The 19,145-nt window shown below is 30.3% G+C and overlaps 1 protein-coding gene and 1 long non-coding RNA gene across 7 annotated transcripts; both read left to right on the forward strand.

Annotated features, from left to right (window-relative positions):
• Window positions 1-1,680: 1,680 nt before the first annotated feature.
• LOC131631722 (uncharacterized) lies at window positions 1,681-6,794 on the forward strand. 6 transcript variants are annotated; one of them, XR_009292798.1, is made up of 10 exons: window positions 1,681-1,898; window positions 1,976-2,063; window positions 2,181-2,921; window positions 3,544-3,585; window positions 5,122-5,177; window positions 5,267-5,343; window positions 5,442-5,699; window positions 5,801-5,897; window positions 6,164-6,330; window positions 6,443-6,794. It is a non-coding gene; the product is annotated as an uncharacterized LOC131631722 (long non-coding RNA). The 6 variants fall into 6 exon arrangements; XR_009292799.1 differs by having other exon boundaries at window positions 1,994-2,063; XR_009292801.1 differs by having other exon boundaries at window positions 1,681-1,895; window positions 1,994-2,063.
• Window positions 6,795-8,420: 1,626 nt separating this feature from the next.
• Window positions 8,421-10,977, forward strand: LOC131603108 (pentatricopeptide repeat-containing protein At4g15720). Its single transcript, XM_058875369.1, has one exon. It carries the CDS (start codon window positions 8,486-8,488, stop codon window positions 10,313-10,315), a length of 1,830 nt encoding a protein of 609 aa, XP_058731352.1. The 5' UTR covers window positions 8,421-8,485; the 3' UTR covers window positions 10,316-10,977.
• Window positions 10,978-19,145: the final 8,168 nt, after the last annotated feature.

Consider the following 19,145-nt stretch of genomic DNA (forward strand, 5'->3'; position numbering starts at 1 on the left):
AAGAGTAAATAATACCATTCCAAATTATACTGCAACAGGAACTGTTTACTTATCTGCAAGAAGTTATGAAATGAATAATTATAACGTAACATGGAATTTTGAAGTTGATTATGCTTTACTTATATGGTAAGGTTACATTTTTGTGAGTTTGATTATTATATCAAGAACATAGAGTTTTTCAGATTTTTATAAATGATATTTATGCTGAAAAATATGCTGATGTGATAAAGTGGAGTGGTGGTAACAGGGTTCCTGTTCAAAAAGATTATGTTGTGTATAATGTATATGTACTCTCAAGAAGGAAGCTCTCAAATTAAAAGAGTTAATCTATCCCGGGCCGGCCCAATACATATTGAGGCCCGAGGCGGATTTTAAAATGAGACTTTTTAAATTAAAAATAATTTTTATTTAAGATTTTATTTTACAAATTTTTTGAGATGAAAAATTATTTATTAATTTATTGTAATCTGATTTCTTTTAGTATTTTTTAACGATTTATATTTAGGAAAATTTATATCAATAACTTTAAGGGTCTTTTTCTATTAATAAATCTCTCAAAGTAGTACTATTATTTGTCCACGGACTTAGATCACGTATATTTTTAACCGTGTCTATACTATCAAATTCTTCTATTAACAAATCACTATTTATATTATGTTTTGATAAATTTATCTAAAATTCTTTTTGTGATTCAACTAAAGATTCAATTTTTTTCGTTAATTTTGAAACTTCGTGATGCAAATTTTAGAGTTGACATTCATCTATTCTAAAATTATTAAATATAAAAATTAAACAATATTCTTTAATCTTGCCTTTGTTGTTCTTTTTTTTCCTCTTTCTTTACAATCTTTTTGATAATACTACCTCTTTTCTTTTATATAAGAGACAATTCACTTTTTATGTTCATTGAATATTTAATGTATTTAGTCAATATACAATACCAGATACATTGATTATTGAATGAACAAAGGTAATATTACAATAGGATAAGAGCTTGAACGTACAGCAAATTTGTTTTGTATCTATTTTTAATGTGAATTGATTATAAGAGAGAGAAATTGGTACTATTAATAAGTAATATTATTGTATTAAAAAGCTTGTGCAAGAGTTGAGGTGCAATGTACATACAAAGTGGCTCTTTAGCTTCTTATTTGCAACTTACTATTGATATAAGTGTAGTAATTAACGGAGCAACAACGGTAAGTTAAAAAAAAATATTTTGAGGCCCTAGGCAAAGGCCTCACTTGCCTAGCCTATGGGTCGGGTCTGAATCTATGAATCAAGCTTCAACGAGAACCATAAACAATATACACAATATACCGTGATATCCTGCTGAATGGAATTGAGATTTTGAAAATAAGGGTATGTTTGGTTAAAATGAGTACCAAATATTTGCTAGAGCTGTTAATTCAAGGCAATTCCTAGCTGATTGCATATGATTCTACTTCAAAAAATAATTTCATAGCTAAATTTAACAACTTTGCTATTTTTATAATTCAATATAACATTACGCAAATTAAATAAATGAATAAGTTTAACAAATTTATAATTCGCTCAGTTGTTTTGTTTATAAGAAAAAGAAATTTTGAATAAAAAATTAAAAACAAAATCAATTTTGTGAAATAAAAATAAAATGATTTATAAGAACAAAATTATTTTAATTTATTTTTCTCTCTCCTCTTGTTTTGATCTGAAACCACCGTTTTTCTCTTGCGCTTCATCGCACCACCGTTTCAAAACCTAAAGAATCGTTGCAGCTTTCGCAAAACATCTAAATTTCATTCTCGTTTTCTGACCAAAACCATTTTTATGTGAATCACTTTTTCTCATAAGCGCTTAATCTCACTCGTTCTAGTTCTCTGATTCGCAATACATCTATCTGATCTTCCCTAATCGTTGTATTTTCTCCGATCTATATCATCACTCTCCATTTTGCTTATTCTAAAGAATTAACAGTGCCTAACTCTATCACTAGTTTGTAATTGGTTTTTAGGGTTCCTGTTTCAACGATGTCTCGCGAGGCAAACTCCATGATAGCAAGTGAAGAATCATTGTCGATGAAGGTGGTGTGAAATTTCCAATTTATATATTTCTCAGTCCGTTTTCTTTTGTTAGATTGATCAAATTTGATTTCTGTTCTTTGATATTTGACTGATAGAATATGTAATTTTTTAATGTAGAATTTGAGAGAATATTTGACTTGAAGATTGCAAGTGAGAGAATCTCGAGAGTTTTTTGACAATTCAAAAGTAATCTCACAATCATTGGTGGAGAGGTTTGTATTGTCCTCTAGAGCTGGTGTAGTGAAAATACCAAGATTTTTCTTTATGGTTCTCTAGAACTGTCTAATTATTGATTTGTACATAGGAAGTTCCTATGATAGACTTAGGAAGTATTAAAGACTTAGGACATTGTATAGGGTTGGTAACTTAAAAGAGTTATTGATAGTGGCCGCTATCGGCACTATTCTGGGATATCGGTCCGGAGCGGTGACCCTCTGCTATTTGATGTTCAGCGGCCACTATTTGATGGTTTCATCCTAGTAAAAGGAAGATCTAATAATTCAGTGGTGGACTATCAAACACCAGCCCTTTATATTCTGTTGCAAGTCAAGAGCACTTGGATTTGGTAAATTTTATTCTGGATGTTGATGTCATCTCCATGTTTATAGTTAGAAAAAATGGGAAAACTGCACTACACGATGTTGTTAGGTAAGACGTCGATCAAATTGTGGAAGCACTTACTACTCGTGATGCAAGAACTGTCTTTATCAAAGATAAAAAAAGGTCAAACTGCAATGCATATGGGTATCAGAGGACAGAGTACATCAGTGGTGGAAGAGATATTACAAGCTGATCCAACTTTATTGAAAGAGTGTGATAAGAAGGGTAGTACAACTCTTCATATGGCTACGAGGAAAGGTCGGTCACAGGTTAAACTCAATTTGTTGAACGATATTCTCTCTATTTGTAATTTTTGCTGCCTTTTACCGAAAAAATGGTTCTTTTGACAGATTAAATATAAATCTGGTTCAATATAAATCTGATTAAATATATGAATAATAAAAATATTATTACATGTATTGACTCTGCAGTAATCATATTTTTCTAGTAAATAGAGTATCATAGAAAGTGAAAATTTTCAATTTCAAGTTTCTCTATTATGGTAACCTGTAGAGGCTTTAGTTTTTTGTGTTTTAGTTAGGTTCTGTAGTGTTACAATTTTACTACAGAATGGCAACATAAAGCTACTTTTGGATGCTTAATCCTCTAATTGTAGAATTAGAAGATAAAGTATCAAATTCTTTGAAATAACATAAGTAAATAACTGATGCAACTGTTTTTAGACTCATAAGTTATGGATACACACATGTGGATAAAGGAAAAGCTGGTTTTCAACATGCACAAATATAAATTAAGAAGTCTAAAGATGTGGGCACCATATTGACTACACTTGAAAATTGCATGCTAGAAGTGATTTCTTGAATTAACAAGTGGATTGACCTATTTTCATTCATTACTTTCATATTTTATGATTTTATAGGTGACAATTGAGTCAAGGGTCCTGCACTTTGTGATCTTCCAGGTTTGTCCTTCATATGAGAATTATGCTGCCTACGTTCTTGAGAAATTTATAGCAAATTTTATGCAAGCATTTTATCGCGACTGTCCATTGGTTATTGGAGAATATTATTGAAAAAACAAATACAGGGGTATTTTACTAACAGAATGAAAAAAAAATGATGGTCTATTATTGTGTCTTATCATACAATATTAGTAGATGGTGATAGGTAAATAACTATAACACACTTTGGATTAGATTCACTATTAAGAACTTCAATTTTGTTACTGATAATTGTTAATTCTTACCCTTACTTCTTGTTACTCTATTTTTAAATATTAAAATTATTATAAATATTTATGTGTTAGTATTAGTGTTGTGTCGTGCTTCATAGAATATTATCCAGAATGATATAGTAACGGTGAAACCAAACTCATACCTCCAATTATGTTCACTTCACCCAATCCTACTTCAGAGCCGTTTAGAATGCCTAGACAAACATTTCCCTTGTTATGGCAGAAACAAAATGTTAGCATTCACACATGAAATGTTCCTGTTATTTTCTATACTAAAGCAGTCTACAAACATAGAAAATGTAGAAAAGTTATAGTTGTTATGCAAGTCCTTATTCATCTGCATTTAGAAAATTGAACTAAATGTCATCATATAATGTAACCCGCCAATGTTTTATTAACATTATCCTAATTTCTATATAAACCATAGTTACTTGTATACAGTATTTCTAAGTATTAGTGAAAATGATTTTAACTGACCAAAAAAATTAATGCATGGTAAGCCTGAGAGTTGAAGTAAGTATAGGAACTTCCAGTATCAAAAATGATATCCAGACTTCCCACACCAAGTGAGTAGCGCCAAACATAAATCCAACTTTGAAAATGAGTAGCGCCAAACAGTTCGTCTAGTAACTCGTCCACCATTGGAATGGGAAAACTATCTTTAATGGTTATGGCGTTAGGGTCCCTATAATTGGTACATAAATTCCACGATCCATCTTTCTTTCGAATCAATAATACCAGGGAGGAGACGGGGCTGATACTTGGCTGAATAGTACCTTCATCTAACATCTCTTGCACCATTTTTTCGATATGTGTCTTTTGACTAGAGGAATATTTGTAAGGCTTCACCTTAACGGGGTTACTGTTCTGCAATAAGGGAATAGAGTGATCTTAAAATCTAGGCAGAGGTAAGCCAGAAGGATTCGCAAAAACATGTTAATATTTAGTCAACAAGGAACATAACTCCAATTGTATGTCATCAAAGCTAGCTACTGCAGGTGTAGGTTCAACCTCTTGAAAAGAAATGGTGTAACATTCAGCATTGCCGTGAGTGTGGGGAATTCGTTTTATATGGTGAAACTGGGCAGGCAGATTCGGTTTTTCACCATAAAGGGTCACAAACTAGCATAAAAAACATCCAAAGTAGATATCTTGTAATACTTATGTATGCTATCTTTACAAAAGTTTCATGTTAATTCCATCATGGTTTTGATTTTCTGTTCAAATTGCTCAAAGTTTAAAGGTCTGATTACTTGTGTTATAGGTTCTATAAATTATTACACGCATGGCGGATGTGCAGAGCTTTCTCAAAGTTTAAAGGTATGATTTCTTGTGTTATAGGCTATATAAAATATTTCTTCTGCTATAAGTTATATTTCTAATTTGTTTTGTGGACATGGCCATGGCAGGTTGATTTGTTATTAGACGAGATATCCATCAATCATTTTTCGAGGATACAGTGCACAGGAAAAAGTCAGCCTTCTTGGTAATGATATTGAATTAATGATTTCTAGTTTGCTCTAGATCCTGAATCAATGTTTTCTAGTTTGCTTTACATATGAACATTTTCATTTTTAATTGTAGCAACATCATCCACTGCAGAACACAACATCAAGCAGTCCCTGGAGTGTGCCAGGTCCTGCAGTGGATGCGCGTAACTTTTCCGACAATGGATGCATAGCGTGTATGTATCATAACACTGATGGACTTTACAGTGCTAAGCAGACTGCTATTGTGAGAGCTTCCGATGATTATTACCCGCGTGATCCTGCTTCTCACACGATCCATATTTCTTCTATTGCATATAATTCCCTATTGCAACTAGATTGCGACATGTTCCATGTAAGTGAAAATGAACTGATCTTCAATTGTAATTCAGTTAGCACCTTCTTTTTTAGGTGTTAATTTTACTTCTTATAACAAAGATATCTTTGAGGTTTCAGATTTTTCCAGCAACTGAGTACTATGATTCTGCAGTATCCGAGTGTTGCCAAGGTCAATGCTGGTGAAATTGGTACAACCATCTAACTTCATGAAAAGGTATGAGTCAGCTACTAATTACTTTATCTGAAAAAATCTAAAGTTATTAGATAATCCAGTAAGAAAATTTAGATAATAAACAAAAGAATGCTTTACCCTGTAGATTGTATATAATTGGTATTAATTTAGTTTTTGCTTTGGGCCTTGGCAATGACCAGTGTAATGCTAAAAAGGAACTTAGATTATTTTGTTAAAAATAGAATTTGAAGCTTTGATTTCGTGTGAGTACGAAGATCTCATTCTCATATTTTTTCTCTCTGTCTCAGGTACTGAAAACGACGGCTTAAAACCAAACATCACACAGGAACAAACTCAGAGACAAGACAACTATCTATTCTTCATAGAAATTCCACCAAACATCACACAGGAACAAACTCTGAGACAAGACAATTATCTATTCTTTGTAGAAATTCCACCTTCAATTGTTGTTACTGTAAGATGCTCTCCCTTATTGTTATTTTCCCCTCTTTTTTTGAGATTGTTATGTTGAGTTTCTTGAACTTGATTTTCTGATAGTTGATTGAATTTATTTACTTATCATACAGAGCAAAGAGGATGAGGTTCCCAAAAAGTAAGAAAGCAGATGTAGTAGTAGATCAAGTCATTATTGAAGAGAATGTGAATGGCTTGTTGAGTCCCGTTGTTGTTACCAAAGAGCGGGTGAAACGCAGGAATCAAATCATCGTTGTACTCCTGGGTGAGAGAATGGAGGTATCTCGATATCGGCTTCTGAAGTAACTTATGAGTTTTTTTTAGGTTTATCTTTGAGTTATTGGATTGGTCGATACTAGTAATATTCTTAGCAACCGATTTAATGCTTCCGGTGTTGGTTAGCAGGATATTAATAATTTTTGTAAATAATTAATAATTATCTGGTTTTGATTAAAAAACTAAAAATCGTAATTAGCTTGAGATTTACTATGAAAATTTTGTTGCGATATTGTAGCTATTTAGTTTGAAAACATAAATATTAGACCGATAATTTGCTACAGTTTAGTTGTGGTTTAGCTGCGAATTGTAAAATATTTACTTGAATTTTGCTAGGAAAACTTATGTAGATAATTAGCCACTCAATCCAAGCTACGACATATATAGTAGTTAATCCCCAACTAATCTCCAACTAAATCAATTTGATAGATTCGCTTCAAATTAGCTACGGTTTTGGTCCTAGCTAATTACCGATTTTCTTGTAGTGTATTTTACTGGAGGGAATGGAATGGGAGGGGAGAGATTTTTTTTAATTATATAGGAGTATATGTTTGGTTCAAACGAGAGGAGAGGAGGAATTTCGTTTAAAAATATGTTTGGTTCGTGAGGGAAAGAAGAAATTTTAATAATAATTTACATTTTTATCTTGTGATTTTATATAAGTGATACGATATTCGAATGTGAAAATTTCATAAATATTTTTTTGAAAATAATATTTTTATAATTGACTAATTAAAAAGTCATAACTTATCACATAACATTAAAAAATTGAATGCACTTAATTCATATTATAACTCTATATACAAAATAAACTGTGCGTTGATAATAATTTTTGAATACATAAAATAAATTATAATAAAAAATAAAAAATTACAGTGATTATAATTTTTATTAAATAAAAAATAAAAAAAAGTGAAAGTGAAAAATAATTACAATAAGTTGATGGAAACATTAGAGAAAATATCCAAAAAAGAAAAAAAAGAATAGAAAAGAAAATAATAATTTTAAAATAATAAAATAAGAATGAGATATTTTAATAAATATATTAATTTATTAAATATTAAAATTCACTTTCCCCCTCTCCCTTCCGAATTTCTCGGGGACAGAAAAACTATTATTTGGAGAGATTTTGCCCTCTTCCTCTTCCCTCCTAAAATATGGACCAAACACAATTAATTATAAATATTTTCTCCTCTCTCTTTGCTCTATCTCGAATCAAAGACACCCTAAATAATAGAAGTAATAAACTTCACACACAAGTTTCTTTTTTTCTTTTTTATTTCTATTCTCTTCCATCCGCCTCAAAACTCTTTTTGAGGGAAACCGTTTGGATCAATCTTTTAGAAAGACATTTATTAAATGGTGGTTCATCCTAGATGTCATCTATTATGTATGGTCTATGGTGAACCATTTAAATGGTCTACGGTGAACCATTTAAATGGTGGTTCAGTCTAAATGTCATCTATTTTTACATGTTCTTTTAAAGTAATTAATTTATATATTGAGATTAAAGATAGTGATTTTTAGCATAAATTAATTTTATATCATCATTTAATAGAATTATAACATTCAGTTGTATCATATAAATATTTTAAAATTAAAAATGTAATTTAGCGAGATACACATCTGTGATAGATTAAAAGTATAAAAATATTTTAGACGGTCGGTGCATACCCTTTTTTTTTCTTATATACTTATATATTTTATGATAATGTTTATTGTTGATTGAAAAAATAAATAAAATAAATTTTGGAAAAATAATCTTATATTTAAAAACGGAATTACTATACCAAGATGTAACATGGTGATGTTTTTTTTGTTTGTGTTTATATAAAGATGGAGAGTCAAAGCCTTGTCTAGCCACCGCATGCAACCATTTTATGAAGCCCAATTTGGTAAAATCCCTCTCCTCTTCTTCTCGCTTTTCTCTTTCTCGCCTTCACGAACTCTCTTTCCATATCAGTACCAATGGCAATGGCCTCAACGTTGAAAAGCTCCAATTTTCTAAGCATTTAACCACTGTAGCCCCTACTCATTCCAACTTCATCAAATCTGGTTTGTTATATGACACATTTACCACCAACAATCTCATTAACTCCTATCTCAAACTCCTCAGAATCAACCATGCACAAAACCTGTTTGATGAAATGCCTCACCCAAATGTTGTCTCTTGGTCTCTTCTTATGGCTGGTTATGTCAACCAGGGTCAACCCAATATTGCACTATGTCTCTTCCATCAAATGCTAGGAACATTGGTTGCGCCAAACGAATTCACCTTTTCCACTCTCATCAATGCATGTTCTATCCTTGCCAACCTTGAGATTGGCAGAAGAATTCACGCTCTTGTTGAGGTTTCCGGTTACTGTTCTGATCTTGTTGTGTGTTCTTCCCTTATTGATATGTACGGGAAATGCAATTGTGTTGATGAGGCACGGATGGTTTTTGACTTCATGTGTGTGAGGAATGTGGTTTCTTGGACTTCCATGATCACCACGTATTCTCAGAATGCACAAGGGCATCTTGCTCTAGAGCTGTTCAGGGAATTCAATCATTTCAGACTGGATAAACCGAATCATTTCATGTTATGCAGCGCGGTTAGCGCCTGCGCGAGCTTGGGGAGGCTAGGTTCGGGAAAGATTACTCATGGGGTTGTCATCCGTCTTGAGCACGACGCGAATGATGTGGTTGCTAGTGCACTTGTGGACATGTATGCTAAATGTGGATGCATTAGTTATTGTGACAAAGTCTTTAGGAGAATCTCAAATCCTTCCGTGGTTCCCTATACTTCAATGATTGTGGGTGCTGCAAAGTATGGACTTGGAACATTGTCTTTGAGACTGTTTCAGGAAATGATTGATAAAAGAATAAAACCAAATGACATCACTTTTGTTGGAGTCTTACATGCTTGCAGCCACTCAGGGCTTATAGATAAAGGACTTGAGCTTTTTAACTCCATGAATGAGAAACATGGGGTGATGCCAGATGCAAGGCATTATACATGCGCTGTAGATATGCTCGGTCGAGTGGGGCGTATCGATGAAGCATATCGGTTAGCAAAATCAGTTAAAGTTGGAAGTGAGGACGATGATGCTTTATTATGGGGGACACTTCTTTCAGCTAGTAGGCTTCTTGGTAGAGTAGACATCGCTCTTGAAGCAAGCAATCATGTGATAAAATCCAACCAACAAGTAGCAGCTGCATATGTTACATTGTCCAACACTTACGCATTAGCAGGAGATTGGGAAAATGCTCATAATCTCCGATCCAAAATGAAGCGTACCGGAGTTTTCAAGGAGCCTGGAAGCAGTTGGGTTGAGATAAAGGAATCAACTTATTTGTTCCATGCTGGAGACATATCTAAGTGTAGTCAAAAGAAGGAGATACTAAACTTGCTAAGGGAATTGGAAGGGAGAATGAAAGAGAGGGGGCATGTGGGAGTGATTACAGGGCTGGTGTTTGTTGATATTGAAGAGGAAGCCGGAGAGGAAATTGTGAGTTTACACAGTGAGAAACTTGCATTGGCGTTTGGATTATTAAACACACCTAAAGGAATCACTATCAGAATAATGAAGAACTTGAGAATGTGCAGGGATTGTCATGAGGCCTTTAAGCTTATTAGTGATATTGTAGAGAGAGAATTTATTGTGAGAGATGTGAACAGATTTCATCATTTCAAAAATGGATCATGCACATGTGGAGATTTTTGGTAAAGATCTACTTCAGATGTAAATTTCATTCAAGAGTAATCTAACCAATAGATAAGTAGTTGGAGCAGTAGTTGGTGATTAGAGAAGAAAATAAAAAATGAAGTCCTTTTCATATGATTGTACTCTAATTGGGAAGATAATTAAACTAGGGTCGAACTACTAGTAGGAATCAAATATATAAATTTTAACTTTTTTGATACAATCTATAAAAAAACAAGTAAACAAAAAAATATTTGTGTACCCAAACACTATTATTTCACCATTTTTTAATCATAGGTTTCAACATTCTTTAATTTGAATTTTCATTCTTAATTTTTTTAAAAGAAAATTCCCTCCTTCTATAGCCAAATATCAATAAAATTACTTCTTCTTTTCATTATTTGATTTAGTCCACTTACTTGAAAAAGGAGGATATGAAGATGGAGAAAACACTTAGGATTGGTCATCGTCTCTTTCCATGGATCTCCTTGACCAATTGGTCAGTCACCTTCCAACATTCATGGAAACTTTTTTGATTCCTCGAGTGTGTCTTGCCCCTCCACCTCCCAAAACCTCTCCATCAAACCTCACCAAAAATCGTTTTGTCGAAGCTCTCAACGATGTATGTGATATTTCAACTTCGTAACTTCCGCAACCTATCTTCAAAGGGGACCGTATCTCCATCACAATACCAAAAGACGAGTTTCAAACAGGTGTGGAATATTCAAGTACAACCTTCACGGCAAGATTCCATGGCCAAAAGGCACCAAACCCCTTTCTATGATTAATATTCATTTGAAGCTTTCAACTCTTTGGAAGGATTTTGTCAAATGGGGAATCATCTCACTGGAAAGGCTTCTATGAATTTGTTTTCTCCTCTTTAGAAGATGCCAGAAGAGTGTTAGCTTCGTGTGCGTGGAATCTCTCACCTAGGCTTCTCAAGCTCTTTTCTTGGATAAAGAACTCCACGCCTACTTTGCAACAGCACAATACAACAAATATATGAGTTTCTTTTTACAGTTTAACTCAAGAATATTGGAGACCTAGAATCCTTTTTGTCCTAACTAGTAGCATTGACACCCCCATTTTCTCAGACACTGCCTCTACCATGCCTTTGATTGATATGTCTTTTGATCACTTTGTTAAAGTCTTAGTTGACATTGATATAACAAAGGAAATTAGGATAAAATTTATGGTTGAAAAGCAGGGGTATGCTTTCTTCACTGAATTGAAATATGAGAACCTGCCTCATTTTTGTTTATTGTAACAAAATAGGTTATTTTGTAGATATTTGTAAATTTTCTAACGAAAAGAGCTTGATTAAAACACCCCAGGTGACCTCTAAAAAAGGAAACCAACAAGTCTTAGTGAAAAAAATTGTGGACCCAGCTATAGAAACTAGGCACATCCCTCAAGCTTTACTAACTCTAGATGAAAACAATCTTTGGAGATTCCTGAATTCAGCAAGATGGGGAATTTTAAGCTCCTCCCACAATTGAATAAAACATAGGGCCGGGTTGCAACTGGTGCACTAGTGGATAGAGTGGAAATTGAGATGGGGGAATTGGTGCCTTCTCCTTTCTAGGTTGAAAACATACCTTTAAAATTGGATTCAAAAGTCAATAGCTTAGAGGAATCTGAGTTTGTTGATGCCACATTTGAAGAGAAATGGATGGTCTTGAGAAAGACACCATCAACAAGAACAACAAATATTTCCTTGCAAACTCTTAGGCAACTTTGGCTGATCAAGAAGCCTCATAGGACTTTATAAAAGAAGTATAGAATCTAGAATCTGAATATCATCAAATCCCTTCAAAATCTGAAAAGAAGAAAAACAACCAAAAGGCCAGCACCTCAAAGGGGTGTGTGACTAAATCCAATGTTGGTTCTCAAAGGCCCTTTCCACGAAGTGCCTCTTCTAGAATGTTAGGGGACTGACCAAGGTCCCATCAAGATTAGCCCTCAATTCCATGCTCTTAGCTCACAGGCATGACTTTTTCTTTTTAACTGAGCCTTGGATCCGTTATGACAAATTACCCTTCAGATTTTTTGAGAATTTAGGTCTCAAATTGTTCTCTTAGAATAATAGGTCTGGTTTTCTCCCAAGCCTATGGTGTCTCTGTGCTAATTTTTTTCGATCCTTTAGTTCTCCTCCAAACTAACCAATTAGTTTCTTTCAAGATAACCCACAATTCTCTTTCTCATCATTTTTCCATTGTCTATTATGGATGTAATCGGTTCGGTTTGAACTGTTTTTTTGTCAAACACAACAATAACAACAAAAAAATTTCAATATAAATAAATTAACATGTTTCACACATCAAAAATATTTTTATACCGAGACTAGAAGGAATTTTGTTGAAGAAGAAGAAACAAAAAAGGTTACAAAATATATTAAAACTAACAAAGAGAACTTGAACATAAAGAAGACGATCTTAACATATCAGAACAACATTAGAGAGAGCAACAGTTGTGGCGACTGACATCATTGAGGAAAATTTCTTTAATATGAACAAGAAACAAGACCAGTTACTTGAAATGCAATTATGAAAACTTTTGTCGCTCTTAAAGATGACTTTGAATTTAGATTGAGGAATGAGAAATCCTCTTTCTTGTTTTCCAATTGGTTTGGAGTAGGGAAATTAGCATAGTAGGTTCTTTATGTGGATATCCATGATCCGGGAATGCAAGTGAATAATGTTTACTTGGATGAGAATTGGAACTTCAATTAATTATATACTAATATTCTTCTAGTTGTTTGTGACCGCCTGAAAGCGCTTCCCATTTGTTTGAATTCTCAGATGCCTGATTGGTTAATTTAGAAAGGCAATTTAAATGGTATATATACTACTCAGGATGGTTATAACTCACTCAAAAGAGTTGAATTTGTTAAGAATACAATAAAAATAAATCTTGGAAGTGGGTGTGGCATATTCCTACTCGTGAGAAGGTGGAATTATTCCTTTGGATGGTTTTACACAAGTTCTTTCCTACGAGGTCGATGTTGTGTCATCGTGGTATCCTCCAGAGGAATATCTGTCCTAGATGCAGGTTCTTCTCCTTTTCGTTTTCCAATTGGTATGGGGTAGGGAAATTAGCGGAACAAGTTCTCTATATGGATATCCACGATCTATAAATGAGAGTGAATGATGTTTACATGGATGAGAATTAGAACTTCAATTCATTATATACTAATATTTTGCTGGTTATTTGTGACTGCCTGAAAGCGGTTCCCATTTGCTTGAATTCTCGGGTTCTTGATCGGTTAATCTATAAAAGCAATTTAGATGGTATCTATACTCCTCAGGATGATTATAACTCACTAAAAGACTTGAATTTATTCATAATATAACAAACAATAAATCGTGGAAGTGGGTGTGGCATATTCCTACTCTTAACAAGGTGAAATTCTTCCTTTGGACGATTTTACATATGCCCATTCCTACTATATCGATATTGTGTCATTGTGGTATGCTCTAGATGAATCTTTGTCCTAGATGCAATTAGGATACTAAGACGATTCTATATTGCTTGATAATTTATGAATTTACTACTCACTTTTGGAAATTTATTGGCTTCTTGGACCCACTATTATTCCAATAGGGTATTTTATATGACTGGATTAGACATGACATCAATTACAACTCTATCTTTTTCGCTGCATTCTGGTGGTTATGGAGCGTTAGAAACAAATTGTAACTTGCAAGTAAAGTGATATATTCCTTTACTTTTAAACTCATCACAGTGAATTATGTTAATTTGTTATCTAAATGTTTTCTCAATCATCATTTGTCTCATCCAACGAGAATGATCACGTGGAATGCATACAAAGGTGATAATATGACTTAAAATATTGATGGCACTATAACATCAGTATATATATAAATAAGTTGGATCTATAGTGTAGGGTTTGTGAGAAAGTAGAAAGCTTGAATCATATTTTTTTTTGAATACCATATGTTCAATGATATTTAGAAACATGTGTTGCATTGGTTGGGAATTAATAGAAACCCTTTTAAGTAAAATAAGGAGAAAAAGTGGTTGATCAAAGAAACTAGGAAAAAAGAGTGGAGAAGACAAGTTTTGAAGATTGCTTGTGCCGAAACCATATATGAGATATGGAAAGTGAGAAATGAAATAGTTTTCATCCATAAGAAGATAGAGTAAAATTTGGTTGATAGGATTAAAGATAGTATCATTTAGAGATTTAGAGATGTAATTCGAATAAGTTGTTAGGTACTCATGTTCTTCTAGCTTAGTTTTATGGATTTGTCTGGATCTGTGTGATCGACTTGTATCTATCTATTTTTTGGTTATAATAAGATATGCTTTATTTCAATAATAATAATAATAATAATTTATTTTAACTAATTTATCATTTTAGCATCGAAATATGTTGATATTAAAAAAAGAAAAAGTATGTTTTATAAAAATGATTATGCAGCTCAGAAAATTATTAAATTGGATATTTTTTTGGTTAAACACAAAATATTTCTAATATTAATATCGTTATTTAATTTTACTAATAATAATGATAATAATATCGAAATCAATTAATAATAAATTAATTTTTCAATATATATATATAATATCACTATTTAATTTTCCTAATAATAATAATAATTCTAAAATCAATTAATAATAAATTTATTAGAATTGTCTTCATTTCTTTATTTCATTAATTATCGAAATCAATTTAAAACTATATATCATATAGCAAGTTTTTGTTAATAATAGTGTTAATAATATCAAAATTAATTAATAATAAATTTTCATTAATTGATTTCATATCTTAATTTTATTAATTATCAAAATCAATTTGAAATTGCATTATATATATATATATATATATATATATATATATATATATATATATATATATATATATATATATATATATATATATATATATATATATATATATATATATATATATATATATATATCAAAATTTAAAACAAATGATATAACAATAAATTGAATAATATATTTTAAATAATATGTCTTTTTAACATTGAAATATATTAATATTGAAAAAAATAATAAATTAAATAATAAGTTTAACATAATATGTCCTTTTGACATTGAGATATATTGATATTGTAAAAAAATAAAAAAATAATGTTTTATAAAATGATTATATAGTCTAGAAAAATAGTAAATTTGGTTTTTTTTTTGTTTGTTTAAATAAAAAAATTAATAATATTAATAATACTATTTAACTTTTTAATAATAGTGCTAATAATATTGAAATCAATTAATAATAAATTTTATCAATTAATAATAATATGTCTTGATTTTAGACTTTAATTTTGATTAGGATTTTGGGATTTCTATACTTATTAAACTTTTGCATTAATAATAACAAATTATATATGACTTCAAATTTTGAAGGTAATAAATGACAATACATAGAAAAGTTTATAAATCAAATAAATGATATTAATATATTTAAAAAACACATAAAAAATGGAAAAGCACATTATTTGACAATTGAAATCAAAATATATCTATCATATTAGAAAAGTCAAACATTTTCACTCTCCTATTAATTAATTTTATATTGTTTTGGTGTTTAACATTTGTTTGAATTTGTAGTGTATCATTCTCAAGTACCGATTGGTGTCACTCATAGGATATGATTGGTTTTTTATTTTAATCCTTAGGGTGTGTTTGGTTCGAGGTAAATGGAGGGGAGGGGAGGGGAGGGGAGGGAATGTTTATAATAAAATGTGTTTGGTTCAATTTTTAGGAGGGGAGAGGAGGGGAGGGGAGGGGAGCAAAATCCCTCCAAATCACACTTTTTGCGTCCCCCGAATCGGGGGGATTCGGAGGGGAGGGGAGGGAATGTGACTGTTGATAACTAATAAATTAATATATTTACTAAAATACCCTCAATTTTATTTTATTATTTCAAAATTATTATTTTCTTTCGTGTGCTTCTTCTTTCTTTTTTTCTCTATTGCTTATGTCAATTTATTATAATTATTTTTTACCTTTAAATTATTATTTTATTTAATAAAAATTATAATCACTACAATTTTTAATTTTTATGATTATTTATATTAATTTTTTTCTAATTTTATTATGTATTTGTATATTATATAAAATTTTAAACCATTCATTTATTTTGTTTATTATATATATATATATATATATATATATATATATATATATATATATATATCTATATATATATATATATATATATATATATATATATATAAAAGTTATTTTATGTATTCAAAAGTTGTTATCAACATATAGATAATTTTGTGCCGAAAGTTATAATACGTATCAAGTGTATTCAATTTTTTTAACTTTATGTCGTAAGTTATAAATTTTTAATCACTCAATATTACAAATATTATTTCCGAAAAATTATTTATGAAATTTTCACCTTTGAATATCATATGAGTTATATAAAATCATAAGGATAAAAACGTAAACTATTAATAAAACCCCTCCCCTCCCCTCGTGAACCAAACATATTTTTAAGCAAAATCCCTCCCCTCCCCTCCCCTCCCCTCGTTTGAACCAAACATACATATAATTAATAAAAATTCTTCCCCTTCCCTCCCCTCCCCTTCCCTCCATTAAAATCCCTCGCCTCCCCTCCCCCTCATTTGAACCAAACAGACCCTTATTTTCTATTCTTTTAGTATCAATTTCAATATTGTCTCTGATTATTCTTTTCAATATTGTCCCTAATTCTTTTCTTGCAGTGTCATTTTTTATTCCTCCGTCACTTTTCTAATCTCTGTGTTTTGGATTTTTTTCTAGCAAGCATTGTTTATACACGATTCGTTTGAAATAAACATATATTTGACGGTTTCTCTTCGACCACCTTCTTCTGTTAGCGTCAAACTTATTGTCAGATTCTTCTTTGGTTGCCTTTAAAGTTTGAACAGTAGAAGTAGAATTTATGTTGGCTGATGTCAATATACAATGGAGAATATGCTTGGAATTACTGGTTTATGCTTGCGCAAGTTTTGTTGAAATGTAGATATTATAATATGTAAATATTAATTCACATAATTAAGGAGGAATATTATAGTTAGGTCAAATTAAGAATTTAAGTTTATCCATATATATATATATATATATATATATATATATATATATATATATATTAAAGTGAAATGTATAAAATTATTTTTATAAAAAATTATTGATATTTATTTACTGTAAAGTCGAACAAAATTAAAAAAATATTAAAAATGTGTACATAATTTTGAAATGTATAAAAAAATAGAATCAAACAATATTTTTTAGGTAAAAAAGAGTTTAGAAATGAAACAACATAAATCATTTTCATATAAAAAAATTAAATATCATAATTATCCTTAGGAATCATTGGTGGATTGCAATTTTTAATTTTTTATTTAATGTGATTGTAATTTTTAATTTTTAACTTGTATTCAAATTGTATGTTACAACTTACAAGATTATGTAAAAAAAATATACACAAAATATTATACTACCAAAGATTGAGATCGTTATTTATATATATATATATATATATATATATATATATATATATATATATATATATATATATATATATATATATATATATATATATATATATATATATATATATATTACCACTATCAAAGAGTTTTTTCAATTCTTTTGAAGTTAAATTTTTTTTACCTAAATGTAACACGGGGAAAATGTGTTATTTCTTACCATTATTTATGTTAGTAATATAGAAAACAATGAGACAAACATTTATAAGTAAAAAAATACTAGAAAAAATACATAAGTAATATATGAGTTAAATAACATTATAATTATATGATAATATAAACAATTCAAAATTATTTTATGATCACCAAAACAAAAATATTATAAATTAAATTGATTACATCAACTTAAACACAAATAATGATATAATAAACACACTAGTACCCGTACAAACACACGTGTATTCATATCAAAATTTGTGCGAATTGATGAGTAGCAAACCAATACTGCATCAATACCCATATCAAAATTCGTGTGAACTGATGAGTAACAAACCAATACTGCACCAATACCCATACAAACACACGAGTATATACTTTCCTTATTTATATTTTGATAACATTTTGAAAACAAATGTGTGTATACCACACCAGTACCCGTGCCAACGCACGAGTAACACATCAGTACCGTCTGATTGCACTTGTAATCATATCATAATTCGTGCGAACCCGCATATTATTTTATTTCTTACCATTAAAGAAAATAAAAGTAAATATATTTAAAATAATGTATGAATCCAATATTTTTAAAAATTGCGCGTAATACAGTGGTACCCGTACAATTGTTTCACATAAAGTTAGTGATAAAAATATTAAATATTAACGGGAATATGAAGTTATTGCTCAAACTATTGAATATTAACAGGAACATGAAGCTAAAATATTGAATATTAACAGGAAGATGAAATTACTGATCAAAATATTTAATATTAATCGAAATATTAAATTATTGACCAAAATAATGAATATTAACGGAAACATGAAGTTAGTGATCAAAATATTGAATATTAACGTGAACAAGAAGTTACTAATCAGAATATTTAATAATAAGTGGAACATAAAATTACTGATAAAAATATTAAATAATAACGAGAACATAAAGGTACTGATAAAAATATTAAATAATAATGCAACAACTTTACTATTGATTTAAATATTTTTGACAATAATTCCAAAAAGAAAATAATATTTATAATATATATATATATATATATATATATATATATATATATATATATATATTATTGATTCAAATATTTTTATATATTGAAAGAATTATAAAAACCGATTTATCATCTCTTTTAAAAAAATTTCATTTTATTTTT

Source organism: Vicia villosa, linkage group LG1, assembly GCF_029867415.1.
Source record: "Vicia villosa cultivar HV-30 ecotype Madison, WI linkage group LG1, Vvil1.0, whole genome shotgun sequence".
NCBI classification, from domain to species: domain Eukaryota; kingdom Viridiplantae; phylum Streptophyta; class Magnoliopsida; order Fabales; family Fabaceae; genus Vicia; species Vicia villosa.